The sequence below is a fragment of the Phacochoerus africanus genome, chromosome 10 (assembly GCF_016906955.1).
Source record: "Phacochoerus africanus isolate WHEZ1 chromosome 10, ROS_Pafr_v1, whole genome shotgun sequence".
Classification (NCBI taxonomy): Eukaryota; Metazoa; Chordata; class Mammalia; order Artiodactyla; family Suidae; genus Phacochoerus; species Phacochoerus africanus.
This window is the reverse complement of record NC_062553.1, coordinates 29,078,608-29,093,807: the sequence shown is the minus strand read 5'-3', so window position 1 is coordinate 29,093,807 and position 15,200 is coordinate 29,078,608. Positions and strand designations below refer to the sequence as shown.

Sequence of the window (15,200 nt, the reverse complement as noted above, 5' to 3'; positions counted from 1 at the left end):
TGTTTGGACTTGAGAAGAGATGGATGGATGCCTCTGTTACTTACGCTGAAGAAGGCACTCTGAGCTCTGCATCAGGCAACTTGGGGTTGAAGGAAGAAGGCAGACCTCTTAGCACTGTGGGTGACTGGCTGAGCTTTCTGCAGACTGTTTAGTGGGCTCTTGGGCACTAAGACTGCATGTCTTGTTGACCTGATGCAGGTGATCAGTTGTCACTCATCCTCCCCTCCCCTTTCTCTTTCAGAGATGAACGACAGCGTGAATGAAAATAGTGACACCGTTGGACAAATTGTCCACTACATCATGAAAAATGAAGGTATGGCTCTTTCAGTGTCTGGAACAATTCAATATTCCTATGTTTTATTAAAAACCTGCTTCCTAGAGCCAGGATTTGTATGGACTCCCCTGTAGCTGTCTCTGAAGTTATTGGCCACACCTTTTACCTGAGCTCACCAACAGCTCAGCTTCCAGCACTGTCTGATGGGGACGGTTCCACAGAAGTGAGTTATCTAAGAGTCAGTGAGGTTTTTTTTCCCTCTTCTGAAATATATTGTAAACTCCCATCTTCCTTTTTTTTTTTTTTTTTAGGGCCACACCCACAGCATATGGAAGTTCCCAGGCTAGGGGTCTAATCAGAGCTGTAGCTGCCAGCCTACACCACAGCCACAGCAACGTTGGATCCTTTAATCCACTGAATGGGACCAAGGATCCACCCCACATCCTCATGGATACTAGTTGGGTTCATTACCACTGAGCCACAACAGGAACTCCTAAACCTCCATCTTCTTAAAGGGAGGATGAGTTTAATCTTTCTTTTTCAAATTACAGTTGATTTACTGTATTGTGTCAATTTCTGCTATATAGCAAAGTGACCCAGTCATAATATAGATACATTCTTTTTGTCATATTATCTTCCATCACAGTCTATCCAGGCGATCGGATATGGTTCTCTGCACTATCCAGCAGGACCTCATTGCCCATCCATTGCAAATGTAATAGTTTGCATCTACTAACCCCAAACTCCCCATTCATCCCACTCCCTCCCCCCTCCCCTTTGTGACTGAAAGTCTCTTTTCCACATCTGTGAGTTCTAAGGGCTTGCCAGGAGCTAACAGCCGTATGACTCAGATACTTCATTCCTGTTTCACGGTTGAGGACCTGAGGCCCACGGCACTTAACTTGCTTGCCAGTGTCACCCTGATGCAAGCATCTAGCATCTGACTTGAGAGTCTGTACTTGACCAACTTGCTGTCAGCTGCCTTTTTCCTGGTAGCAGGAAAGCAAGGTGATAAACTTCCTCCTTTCCAGGGGATAAAGTGTACCGCTGGGATACTCTATAGAACTTTTATTTTTATTTTTATTTTTTTATTTATTTGTCTTTTTGCCATTTCTTGGACCGCTCCCGCGGCATATGGAGGTTCCCAGGCTAGGAGTTGAATCGGAGCTGTAGCTGCCAGCCTACACCACAGCCACAGCAACGCAGGGTCTGAGCTGCGTCTGCGACCTACACCATAGTTCATGGCAACGCCAGGTCCTTAACCCACTGAGCAAGGCTGCGGATTGAACCTGCAACCTCATGGTTCCCAGTCGGATTCGTTAACCACTGAGCCATGATGGGAACTCCGCTATAGAACTTTTAAACATGAACTCATTCAATTATCCAACTCCTCTAGGAGGTAGTCCCTGTTATCACCCTATTTTGCAGATGAGGAAACAGAAGCCCAGAGGGTAAGAAAGTTGCCCAGTGTCACATCGCTGGCACATTCAGGATGGCATCAGCAGAGGAGAAGCCTCTGGATCCCTGGAGCAAGCAGACTATAATTTCCTCCCTCCCACATTCCTGGGCTATAGGGCTGTTCTTTTCCTTTTGAATGATGTCCCTTTCCTTTCCGAAAGTAGCCTTTTGCTTTCCGCTGCCTTGATTACCAGAGGCGGTTAGAAAATGTCACCAAGGCGCTGATTTCATTCTTCTCCTCTGCTCCCCAGTTCTTTTCTGTCCGATTCTTTGCCATCAGGGCCACCGCCTGTCCACCTGTGATTTCTCCAGTGACCTGTGAAGAGGGCTGGTGGCTGTCATCCTTTGTGTGGCCTTGGTTCTCCTTGGCCACCAGGATACTTTCTGATCTCACCAGACACCCTTTTTCTCCATGGTCCTCTCCAGCTTCTGGCCTGTGCCAAACCCACAGCTGGGGGACCAGGACGCACTTGGGTCTCTTACCACTTGAAAACCTAACTTTTTTAGTTTGCCTTTGAGACTTAAATCTGCTATAGCACAAAATGCATTTTTCTCTTCTTTATCTTTCTCATTAAGAGACTCTGAATTTAATATCAATTTAGACCTCCCCATTGAGGCTAATTAGCTTTCTTTCTTTCTTTTTTTTTTTAATTGTCAGTACACCATAATATAACTGTTCTTCAAACAGTTAAAAAAAAAGGGGGGGATAAAAGGAGTTCCCTGGTGATCTTGTGGTTAGGATTTTGCACTTTCACTGCTGTGGCCTGAGTTCAGTCCCTGGTCTGGGAACTGAGATCCCATATCAAGCTGCAGCACACAGCAGCCCCCCCCCCCCCAAAAAAAAATAGAGTAAAATTGCGTACAAACCATCCATTACCATATCCCCGTATTTATTTAGGTTTTCCTTGCCTGTATTTACATATTTTATAACACTTACGGTCATGATATATCACTAGCCTTCTGCTTTGCGTTTTTAATTTGGCTAATGGGTAGTATCTCATCTGTACTCAGGGCGACATTCTTGTTTAGGGTTTAAATCTATCGTGTCTTAAATGTTTCGAATCAAGTTTAGATAAAAATCTCTTGAAGAATGAATTTATCAGCTGACCTGCACCCTGACGTGACAAGGGTTCGGGTAGTCCCAGGGGTTTTCTTGCATCGTATGGGCATTTGAAAAGTACCTGTGACTCCATAGCTGAGCTTCTCTGCCAAGCCCTGAAACAGTCTGAAAATAGCATGAATTGAGAGTATTCGGGTTGCTCTCCAAGCACCCCTCATTATGGTTATTCCCATGAGCCTGTGGGGAGGGATCCCCTGGGGAAATTCTAACCTGGGGCTCAGTTTGTGTGATGGCAAAAAGGATTTCTTTTTGTTTGATTTTGACTGCTCTGTGCGTATTATCAGAAATTCAGGAAAGAAGAGAGACACATTTTCTGGAAATTACTGCTTATGAGAAAGTTTCTCCTGCCCTATAGCTACTCCTTTCATTCTTTGGATGCCCATGAAGGGAAGTATAGCTGGACAGAATGTTGACAAGTGTAGGGGAAACCATACGAGTAATTACAAGGAAGAGACATGTATTCAACACACGTTAATTGAGTGAACCAACAAGGACCTACTGAATAGTACAGAGAACTATACTTAATATTCTGTAATAACCTATATGGGATATATATAATTCTATATAATTCTACATATATTATATTTATATATATTATATATATATTTATATTATACATATATAACATATATATAATTTTGCCATAGACCTGAGACTAACAACATTGTAAATCAACTATGTTTTGATTTTAAAAAATCTTAATTGTATCATTTTTAAATTGTATTATTTAAAAAAAATCTTATTTGTATTATTGCTCTTTTACAGTAATTTTATAGCCAAATTAAAGCATGTGTTTATGTCCTAATGGGGGTGTTATATTAGAGTTTTCTCATCACAGGAAACCACAAGTGTTCCTAAGGGATATTTTGTTGAAATTTACTCCCTGGTCTAGATGAGAGAGTAGACTAGAGACAAGGATGTGTGTGTATGTGTGTGTGTGTGTGTGTTGCTCTCACATATCTGTCTTCCTTTGCTATGAATGATATTTGCATAGAAACTTGAGTCTGTTCTTAAAGATATCACTCAGCAAACAGGGGTTGTTTACTATTATTTCTAAGAGATAAAGTGATCTCATGAAGACATGAGAAATAGCAAAAGCCTGTTAAAAACAAACAAAAAAACAAGTTTTAGTAATGATTTCAATTTTTATTTTTTTTATTTTTTTTATTTTTCTGCTTTTTAGGGCCCACCCTTGGCACATGGAAGTTCCCAGGCTAGGGGTCAAATGCGAGCTGTAGCTGCCAGCCTATCCCACAACCACAGCAATGCTAGATCTGAGCCATGTCTGCGGCCTACACCACAGTTCATGGCAACACTGGATCCTTAACCCACTGAGCGAGGCCAGGGATTGAACCCACATCCTCATGGATTCCAGTCAGGTTCATTACAACTGAGCCATGATGGGAACGTTGATTTCAATATATTTTAATAAGTCTCCTGGGAGCATTTTATATTTTGTTGTTTCTAATGGAGGTCATCATTTTGCAGGTGATTAATTTTCTCAGGCGACTGTTTAAATTTTTGTTTTTGAAAAGCTCATTCTTGTACACGAGCACTATCTTTGTTTTCATACCTTTGGGGTTGTTATTTTCCCTCTTTTCTGTTTATAGTTTTGAAGTTTAGTAACTGATAGCAGAGTCTTAAGTGTCAACTGGCAAATTATTGTGTATGTCCCAAACCCTTTATCTGAAAGAAAAGTATTCTTCTGAATTCCTAATATTCGTTAAAAGAGAAAATGATTGAAATATACTTAAATTTGTCTTAGGGAGGTTCATTTGCCTCTTGGTCATATAAGAGAAGATATTACTGATCCATTTCAGTACTTTTTTGGTCACGAGAAGAGTCTTACTTATATCAAAACTTTAATTTGGAAATGCAGTTGTGCATCTTCAGAGAGTCATGAAAGGCAAAGAAAATATTTCTTTTTGAAAAGGATGGTATGTTCCATCAATATTTGTTCAAAAACCCCAGGCATCTGCAAGGGTTGGGAAGGGGAGAAAATTGAATTGTGGAGACCAGAAAAACCCCTTACTATATATATATATATAAATATGTAAGTAAAAAATATATATATATATATTTAACAGCTGTACCTGTGGCCTGTGGAGGTTCCCAAGCTAGGGTTCAAATCAGAGCTGTAGCTGCCAGCCTACACCACAGCCACAGCAACACCAGATCCAAGCCGCATCTGTAACCTACACCACAGCTTGCAGCAGTGCCACATCCTTAACCCCATGAGGGAGGCCAGGGATCAAACCTGCAACCTCAAGGAGACTAGTCAAGTTCTTAACCCGCTAAGCCTCAACAGGAACTCCACCCCCTACTATTTTATATGTAAAACACAGACATGCATATAGTGCATAAACAGATGTATATCTGCAATATTACAGTTTCATGGGAGGCTGACTAGGGAAAAGTGTCAAAAAAAGGCTTCCAGGTGCGGGAATAATGAAAAATGTTGAGAAACATTGGATAAATCATTAAGTTAACGTTAAAAAGCATCAGTGTTGAAACGAGTTAATTTTCCTTCTCTTGGGATGTCATTTGAGATGTTAAATGTTAAATGTTGGTGTTAGCTCACATGGGGAATAGTGATTTTTTTATTATTTCATCTCCAGAGAATGTGTTGTGGTTTCCCTCAGAACAGTGCTTTAAAAATCAATGGAAAGGCAGCGTTCCTGCTGTGGTGCAAGACTGGAGCACTGGGACGCATGTTCGACCCCCCAGCTCAGCACAGTGGATTAAAGGATCCGGTGTGGCTGCACCTGTGGCATAGTTTGTAACTACAGCTCTGATTGGGAACTCCATATGCCATGGGGTGGCCAAAAAAGAAAAAAAAGGTTTGGAATTCCTGTTGTGTCTCAGTGGGTTAGGAACTAGACATAGTGTTTGTGAGGATGCAGGTTCAACCCCTGGCCTCACTCAGTGGGTTGAGGATCTGGCATTGTTGCAAGATGTGGCTTAGGTTGCAGATGCGGCTCGGATCCAGTGTTGCCATGGCTGTGTGTAGGCCTCAGCTGCAGCTCCAGTTCCACCCCTAGCCTGGGAACTTGCAGGGTGAGGCTTTAAAAAAGAAAAAAAAAAGATCAATGAAAAGGGGTCAGAAGATGGTGATAGCATCTGGCCTTGCCGGGAAATAGCTGAGGAGCTTGACCATTCATTCACTTCAGTCTTTTATCCTTAAGATTTGACACTTTACAAAAGACCAAAAGAACGGGTGTGTCTGTGCTTGTGGGTGGGGTAGGCACCCAGGAAACCTAGGTTCTGTTTGCTTTCAACCCAGCCCCCACCTACCAACTTGGATTTTTTTTTTTTTTTGAAAAATTAACATTAGAAGTCTAATGTAACTCAGTCCATATTAGATAACTGACGTGTGTGACCAACACTTGAAATTTAAAGGTATCTGGCTAGACTTAAGGTCTTGTATGGTCCATCAGCAGAAATAAGCCACGTGCCCCCCACGCCTGGAAAATTAACCCCTTCTCATCCCTGATCCTATGTGAGATAGACTCCGTACTTACCTGAGTATCCAGGATTTAGGGCTAATTATTTGAACACATTTAAGTTATTAGAATACAGGTCTCTTGAGACATACATTTCACCGCATATTTAGCAAAGTGAGTTGAATGCAGTTTCTGGGCGGGAGATTGATGGGGGCGGGGAGGAGGAGAAACAGCTTCTGTGTTCCTTTGCTAATGATGTGTAGGAGACAAAGCTCTGCAGTAGAACTGCTTTCCTCTGCATAGATTCTGTCAGTCAGTTCCTTCTGGTGAGCGTTATAGCCGATGGTGCCACATCTAGGCTTTCCTTGGGAAAGACCCTCCTTTCTCCAGGGCGCCAGGGCCTCGTCTGTGAACGGAAGGAACTCAGGTGTTTTTCCAACAGCTTTTCTGATGTGCCAATTCTGTGATCACTCATCTGATTCATTCCACTTTAATTCTTTCCTTCTTTTCCCCCCCTTAGCAAATGCCGATGTTTTGAAGGCAATGGTGGCAGATAACAGCCTGTATGATCCTGAAAGGTGAGCGCTCCTCCCCTGATTTTATGGGGCTTCTCTTTTCACTTACCTGTTAGAGCAGCTTTCTGTCCTTTGGCACTCTCGACATTAGGGCCAGATGATTCTTTGCTGTGGGGAGCTGTCCTGTGCAGGGGAGGACATGGAACAACATTCCTGGTTTCCACTTTCAAGATGCCATTGTCCCTGGCTTCTGCTGTGTGACAACCCAAAATGGCTCCACACATTGTGTTCCCTGGGGACGAAGTGGCCCCTGGTTGAGAACTGCTGTTCCAGAGCAGTGATGGGAGGAAGAAGCAGCTTTGGAGTTGGGGCCCTGGGTTGAGTCTTACTTCCACTGCTTATGGGTCACCTCTTCTTGGGCAAGTTAACTGACCCTTCTGAGTTCAAGTTCCATCATCTATAAACTGGAGATTACCACCAGACCAACTTCACTGGGTTATTCTAAGGAATTCCAAATAGCTGGGGCATCAAAAGACCTCTCCATGGACAATGATGATGAAACATAAAACCAGCCTAGGGTGGGGGCACTGGCTGAGTTCTGGTGTGGGATTCCCAGCTTTAGGTTATGGTTATTGAGCATCCTCATAATTACAGGTAACTTTTCTGTATAATTGTTCATGCTTCAAGGGGCATTTATTGAGTACCTGCTGTGTGCTGGGCATGATGCTGGAGGTGCGCCTTCACAGGGCCTTACCATGGAGGACTCCGTCTAGTGGAAGTGGAGACAGGAGGTGGGGGCTGCAGAGAAAGGCCAGAGCAAAAGGCCCTGGAGTGTGAAAGTGGGGGGTGCCCCAGGAACGTTCAGTCTGTGGTGGCTGGAGGACGTGCTATGGACAGACGCTAGAAGGACCAGCGAGGCCAGTTGGGACTGAGTGACATGGCAAGGAGTTTGGACCTTTTTCTGCTTACTCTGTGGGTGGTACAGCCAGCACATCTTAGGTGTTTCATACATGTTTGTGAAACTGGCCGTGTTGGGTTTTAGCAAGGTGACTCAGTGCTGGAAGACCAGTGTAGGGAGCTCTGCTTGTGTAGTTCATAGAGACACAGGAGCTGTGACTTCTCCCATTTTCCAGTCCTGCCCACAGACACCTCGGGGTAGGACCGTGTCACCTCGGCGTATCTTTGCCTCAGGCATCTTAGGGCATCCTGTGGTCCCTGCCACTGGGTTTTGTGCACAGCAGGTAAGTTCCCGGGCCAGGGATCAAACCCTAGCCACAGCGGTGACAATGCCAGATCCTCAACCTGCTGAGGCACCAGGGAACTCTGAATGTTGTTAAATTTTCAAATTCAGACTCCTGATATGTGGTGTGGACCTTGTTTTACCCCAGAAAGCTGCAACTGTGTTTTGTCCGTTTGTTTTTTGTGGGTTTTTTTTTTGGGTTTCTTTCTTTTTTTCTTTTTAGGGCCAACCTTAGCCTATGGAGGTTCCCAGGCTAGGGGTCTAATTGGAGCTGCAGCTGCTGGCCTCTGCCATAGCCACAGCAACGCTAGATCCGAGCCACATTCGCAACCTACACCACAGCTTGCAGCAACACCTGATCCTTAATCCACTGAGTGAAGCCAGTGATTGAACCTGCATCATTTTAGACACTATGTTGGGTTCTTAATCTGCTGGGCCACAACAGGAACTCTCTGCAATTTTGCATTTTAAACAATCTAAAGAGCATTCCTAAAGAACACCAGGAAACTCTGGGCTGTAATGTTTGAGACTATCGTTTCCATCAGGCGTGCTGCTTTTGAGGTGGCCGAGTGGGCCGGTTATCAGCAGTATAAAGGCTGGTTTATGCTGTCATGAGACTTCCATGCGCCTTTGGCCCAGTCTCAAGAGTCAGGCTGTGCTGTGACCAGCTGCCCCACCCACCCGCTCCTCCATGGTCAGATGGCTGATTCCTGGTCAGGCCACCCCTGTCCTGTCTTGATTCCTCCTTTCCTCGTAGACCAGAGCCTTGACACAGCTTGATGAAAGCAGTTAGCATCTGATCTATATATACTTCTGCTTTTTACATTTTGGATGGTCTGGCTGGGTTTCTTCCAGGTTATCAAAGGGGTCTCCCCTGTTTCTGAAGCACTGCAGCGTGATGATTAAGATCATGGTTTCTAGATGTAGTCTTTCCAGATTTGGATCTCAACCATGACTTATTGGCTGTGTGACCTTGGGCAAGTTACTTAACTGCTCTGAGGCTCAGTGTCTTCTTTTTTAAAATGAGGAAATTGGAGTTCCTGTCATGGCTTGGTGGAAATGAATCTGACTGGCATCCATGAGGATACAGGTTCAATCCCTGGCCTTGCTCAGTGGGTTAAAGGATCTGGCATTGCTATGAGCTGGGGTGTAGGTCGCAGACATGGCTCAGATCCCACCTTGCTGTAGCTGTGAAGGCCAGTGGCTACAGCTCCGATTCAACCCCTAGCCTGGGAACCTCTGCATGCTGCAGGTACAGCCCTAAAGAGACAGAAAAATATAAACAAATAAATAAATAAGGAAATTAATAATATCTACCTCAGAAAGTTTTGTAAAAATGAACCGAATTAACGTATATCAAATGCTTAGAGTGCTAAGTGTTAGCTATTTTTATTATGCCTATTATCAACCTCTTTTGAACATCTCTCTTTTGAGTATTTTGACCTAAAAGCTTTCTTCCTTTGATACAATCGTCAGATTGGATCAAAAGCCACTCGATAATTTGACTGGAATTTAAGTTTTTCTCTCCTCCAAGGCACGTATGTCCAAGGCGTCTATTTGCTTAGAGATCTGGGCAGGCGCTTGGGTATATGTGAGAAATTAGTTTGCCTGAAATTAGATTGGATGAGAAGGGAGGTTGGCCATTTGGAAAGAACCTAATACTTTAAGACAAACAGTACACCATCATTAGAAGTAGGGGTTTATTTCTGGCCCTTTAATTCCATACTAGAAGTGATAAATCACATTATTACTGTTTAAAACGAGCTGTCATTGTACAGTTGTAAAAGCTGAATGCCTGCTGTCTGAGATCAGTTCACAACGCCCATTTGTGTAATTGGAAGAGACATTTTTTCCTTTTGCTTTGAACCTGCTTCTTACATTCCATGGGAGAGATTTGCCTTCGCTGGTATTTCTTTTAAGTAACCAGATCCACCTTTTCCTTTTTCTTTCCCCTGTAGCCCTGTGACCCCCAGCACTCCTGGGAGCCCGCCCGTGAGCCCCGGGCCCTTGTCACCAGGAGGCACCCCAGGAAAGCACATCTGCGGCCACCATCTGCACACAGTGGGCGGTGCTGTCGAGCGGGACGTGTGTCATCGATGTAGGCATAAGCGGTGGCACTTCATCAGACCTGCCAACAAGTCCAAAGAGGGCCGCCCGAGGCGCCAAGGGGAGGTCACTGTCCTCTCTGTGGGCAGGTGAGGCCCGGGGCGCTTTGGGTTCTGTGATCTAGTTGCCGTGCTATGTGGATTTCTCACCCATTGTGTAGTGTGGGTTCTCCTGAGCCTGGCTCAGGTCCTGTCTCTGAGCGTCCTCCGTATTTTCTGGTCTGAGTCTGGCATTTTTCCAACAGCAGAAGAATTCTAAGAGGCAGTTATTGCAAGATCAGATGTGACGAAGTTCCTGTCATGGCTCAGCCAGGGGTTAATGAACCCGACTAGTATCCATGAGGGTGTGGGTTCGATCCAGCCAGTGGTTAATGAACCCGACTAGTATCCATGAGGATGTGGGTTCAATCCAGCCAGTGGTTAATGAACCCAACTAGTATCCATGAGGATGTGGGTTCGATCTCTGGCCTTGCTCAGTGGGTTAAGGATCCAGTGTTGCCATGAGCTGTGGTGCAGGTTGCAGACAAGGCTCAGATCTGCATTGCTATGGCTGTGGTGTAGGCCGGTGACTATAGCTCCCATTCAACCCCTAGCCTGGGAACCTCCATATGCCGAGGGTGTGGCCCTAAAAAGAAAAAAAAATTTAAAAAAAAGATCAGATGTGAGGTGTATTAATTACTTGCTGTGTTAGGGTTCACCAGAGAGGCAGAATCAATAAGACACATATGTACATATGTATGTACATGCACACACAAATATAAGAGGAGATTTGTTATGAGAATTGATTCACATGATGATAGAGGCCAAGAAGCCCACGATCTGTCTGCAGGCTGGAGTATCAGACAAGCTGGTGCTGTAATTCAGTCCAAGTCCAAAGGCCTGAGAACCAGGGGAGCCGATAGTGAGAGCCAGGGTCCCAGTCTGAAGGCCCTAGAACAGGGATGCTCATGTCCAATGGTAAAGAAGAGGGATGTGTCAGCTTGAGCCGAAAGAGCAGCTTCGGTCTTCCCTGCCTTTTTGTTCTCTTCAGGCCCTCCAGCGACTGGATCTGCCCATTCCCCTTGGTGAGAGGGATCTTCTCTACTCAATTTACCGATACAGGTGATAATCTCCTGCAGACACCCTCACTGACAAACCTAGAAATAATGTTTTACCAACCCTCTGGGCAGCTCCTGGCCCAGTCACGTTGACACAAGAAATTAACCATCACACTTGCTCTAATAGATAAAGCCCAGATCTCAACTATGTACGGATGTTTGTTTTGCTTGTGGAATTGAACAATTGGTAGTGGCTCTTCGAGATGTCATCCAGAGGCCCAGGTCCTTTCCACCTTGTGGCTCTGCCAGGTTGGCCATCAGGAGAAAGTGTTCAGAGGACTGTTCACAGGAGATTTTTAATGAGATGGGCCTTGCTCACATTCCTCTGCCTGGAAGTCAATCACTCGTCCACACCTATGGCCGGGGAGGTGAGAAATGTCACCCAGCCATGTGACAGGAAGAAAGGAAGCAATGGAGTGGGTCCACTGCCCTCCAGCCTCTGCCGTAAGATCCACGTGGATTCCTGGCCCTGCTTTCTTTTAGTTCACCTCCTGTGTCTGTTTCCCCGTCCTCGAGTTCCCTTTACTTATAACCCATTGTGATGTGGAGATCTTGCGGTTCAAGTGGTGAATGAATTTGATGATATGTAGAGCCTTTTTGCTAGATGCTGAGCCTCCTGCAGAAACTGCATGGCTAATGCACGTGGAAAGGCAGTAGAGAGTCATGGTCAAGAGCATGTGTGCTAGAGCCAGACGGGGAAGCCCTGAGCAAAAGTCGACAGCGTTGCCTACATGATCCTTCCTTCTCTATTGACAAACTCTGGGAAGAAGAGCCAGGACTTGTTGAATCTCCCTCATTTGCGTCCTGGCACCACTTCTTACAAATTGTTCCTTCTCTCTGCCCATTTCCCCTTGTATAAAATGGAGAGGACAGCAGTATTCATCTGGTTGCTGTGGAGACTAAAGCAGGTGACTCACATAAAGATTTTAGACCCTTTTGGGGCACTTATTATGCATTTAAAGTGTTGGCTGCTATCATTATTATTATTCTTACTGTTTGAATTCCGTTGAGTTTCATCATGTGTTGCACAAGCAGCCAGGAGAAGACTACAGGGCTCTTTACCCCTTACAGCAAAACAGTACAACTCATGACCACACTGTTTATTCAAGAGTGGAGTCACGCGAACTTATGAATATGGAGTGAAATGAGAACCTGTTAACTTGCTTGGACAAAGTATATTTTGTTTGCTTTAAAAAAAAAATCTGTGGAAATTTTCAATGTGGATTCAACACGCTTTCTTAAATGCCCCCAGTCCAACTCTGTGTCTTGGAGGTTGATAAATTCTGCGAATGTTGAATGATTACAGGCTGCTTGTCAGCATGGGCTACTTAAAGGGACTCAGCGCTCTTCCAAATAGATTTGTGGTGACAACTTTCCCCCATTTCTCCTCTCACTCCCTCCTTCTGGTGGGTGATCTCATTTTGGACAAAGCAGGAGGATGTATTTTAGATGGTTTTAAGGGAAGTGAAGGCTAGAAGTAGAAAGTATTATGAAACACGTTAGAGAGTTGATGGTGATGCCTAGAAGAACAGTCCAAGTGAGTAAATTTCTTTAATTTCTCTCTTAATTCTTATTTATTTATTTATTTTGCTTTTTAAGGCTGCACCTGTGGCATATGGAAGTTCCCAGGCTAGGGGCTTAATTGGAGCTACAGCTGCCAGCCTACACCACAACCACAGCAACACCAGATCTGAGCCGCATCTGGGACCTACACCACAGCTCATGGCAATGCTGGATCCTTAACCCAACCCACTGAGTGAGGCCAGGAATGGAACCCATATCCTTGTGTATCCTAGTCGGGTTCGTTACCACTGAGCCATGATGGGAACTCTGTTTTTCTCTCTTAATTCTTAAGGAAAATCTCTTCCTTCAATTCCTTAACTTTTTCCTTAATCCTTAATGGAATTGACCCACAAGTTCCCATTGTGGCTCAATGGTAATGAACGTGACTAGTATCCATGAGGACGAAGTTTCCATCCCTGGCCTTGCTCAATGGATTAAGGACCGGACATTGCTGTGAGCTATGGTGTAGGTCACAGACACAGCTCATATCTGGCGTTGCTATGGCTGTGGTGTAGGCCAGCAGCTACAGCTCCGATTCAACTCCTAGACTGGGAACTTGCATATGCTGTAGGCGCAGCCCTAAAAAAAACAAAAGAAAGATAGAAAATTGACCCAAATTTGCATAAAAAATAACAGACGAAACCCAAACAGATACAGAAACGCTGCCACTAACTCATGCCGATAAACGTGTGGCTGGGGCTGTGTGTGTGTGTGTGTGTGTGTGTGTGTGTGTGTGTGTGTGTGTGTGTGTGTAGAGATAGGACCCTCTGATGGGTGAAATTGGAAGAAGGCAGTTCTCCATTGAACATCTGGTTTGCAAACTAGTTGGGCTTTTATCCAGCCTTCTGTGGTTAAAACTCCTGATGTTAAGGTCTAAGTCCTTGTTAGAACAGCTCTGAAGCTATTTAATATTTGAGTACCCGTGTTTCTTAGTGCAATTTCCCATGCTCTGTAAACTGTGCAACAAAGTCTGTGATGTGTGGAGTGAACAGCAGCTTGGAGGTTTGGCAGAGGACAGGGCTTCCTGCTGCGTGGGAATGTTTCCCCTGTTCAATATGGTGATTTTTTTCTTCTTCTTCTTTTTTTTTTGTCTTTTTGCCTTTTCTAGGGCCGCTCCTGCAGCATATGGAGGTTCCCAGGCTAGGGGTCTAATTGGAGCTGTAGCCACCGGCCTACACCACAACCACAGCAATGTGGGATCTGAGCTGCATCTACGACCTGCACCACAGCTCACAGCAATGCCGGATCCTTAACCCACTGAGCAAGGCCAGGGATCGAACCTGCAACCTCATGATTCCTAGTTGGATTCATTAACCACTGCGCCACGACGGGAACTCCGTGATTTTCTTTCTTTTTAAAAAAAAAAAAAGTTTTTTTTTGTTTTTTGTTTTCTTTTTGCTTTTTAGGGCCACTCTTGTGGCATATGGAAGTTCCCAGGCTAGGGGTTGAATCAGACCTATAGCTGCGGGCGTACATCACAGCCACAGCAACGCAGGATTGCGACCTACACCGAAGCTCATGGCAACACAGGATCCCTGACCCACTCATCGAGGGATTGAACCCCCATCTTCATGGATACCAGTCAGATTCCTTTCTGCTGCGCCACAACAGGAACTCCCTTAAAAAATTTTTTTTGATGTATAGTCATGTTAGTTTCAGTTTCAATTATACACATCCATATATCTCTCTCTCTATTTTTTTTTCAGATTCTTTTTTCCTCATAGATTATTACAAAATATTGAGTATAGTTCCCTGGACTGTACAGTAGATCCCTGTTGGCTCCTTGTTTTATATGTTGTGTGTGTGTGTGTGTGTGTGTGTGAATATGGTGATTTTCATTGCTGTCCCGACTTTTGGCTGAGTTCGTTTGGGATCCTCCAGGTGGGTGATTCGGGGTTCATCCATAACTCTTGTTCACCGAAAAAGAAAACCCATCACATCTCCCCTTTCCCCACATCAGGTTTAGAGTTACGAAAGTGGAACACAAGGCAAATCAGAAGGAGCGGAGAAGTTTGATGTCAACCGGTGGGACGGAGAGTGTCAACGGGGAGGTGCCTGCCACACCTGTGAAGAGGGAGCAGAGTGGCCCAGAGGAGCAGGTGAGTAGGACGTGTGGCAGCATCAGTGGTGGAGACGGTCCTGAGAGCCTCCCCGGGGTCAGTGGTGATATGGGAGCGACCTGGCAGGAACATGAGACGTGCTTTCCTGGAGCTGGTAGGGCTGTAAGGGACTGAATGCCATCGGTTGTCTACCCTGAGCTTTTTGTAAAGAGCTGCCCAGTGTAGGGGCCTCCAGGGGCTTGGTTTGCATGATCGTGAGGAGGGAGGGGTTACCTTTTTTTGTTTGTTTGTCTTTTTAGGGCCACATCTGTGGCATATGGAGGTT

General features: G+C 44.9%; 1 protein-coding gene across 1 annotated transcript in view; it reads left to right on the top strand.

Annotated features, from left to right (window-relative positions):
• Positions 1–15,200, top strand: part of RELL1 (RELT like 1) — a 69,529-nt gene that overhangs the window by 38,167 nt on the left and 16,162 nt on the right. Inside the window, exons 3-6 of the mRNA XM_047798578.1 lie at positions 242–313; positions 6,816–6,873; positions 10,009–10,245; positions 14,776–14,914. Of these exons, the coding sequence (XP_047654534.1) occupies positions 242–313; positions 6,816–6,873; positions 10,009–10,245; positions 14,776–14,914 (506 nt within the window). The remainder of the gene's footprint in view (positions 1–241; positions 314–6,815; positions 6,874–10,008; positions 10,246–14,775; positions 14,915–15,200) is intronic.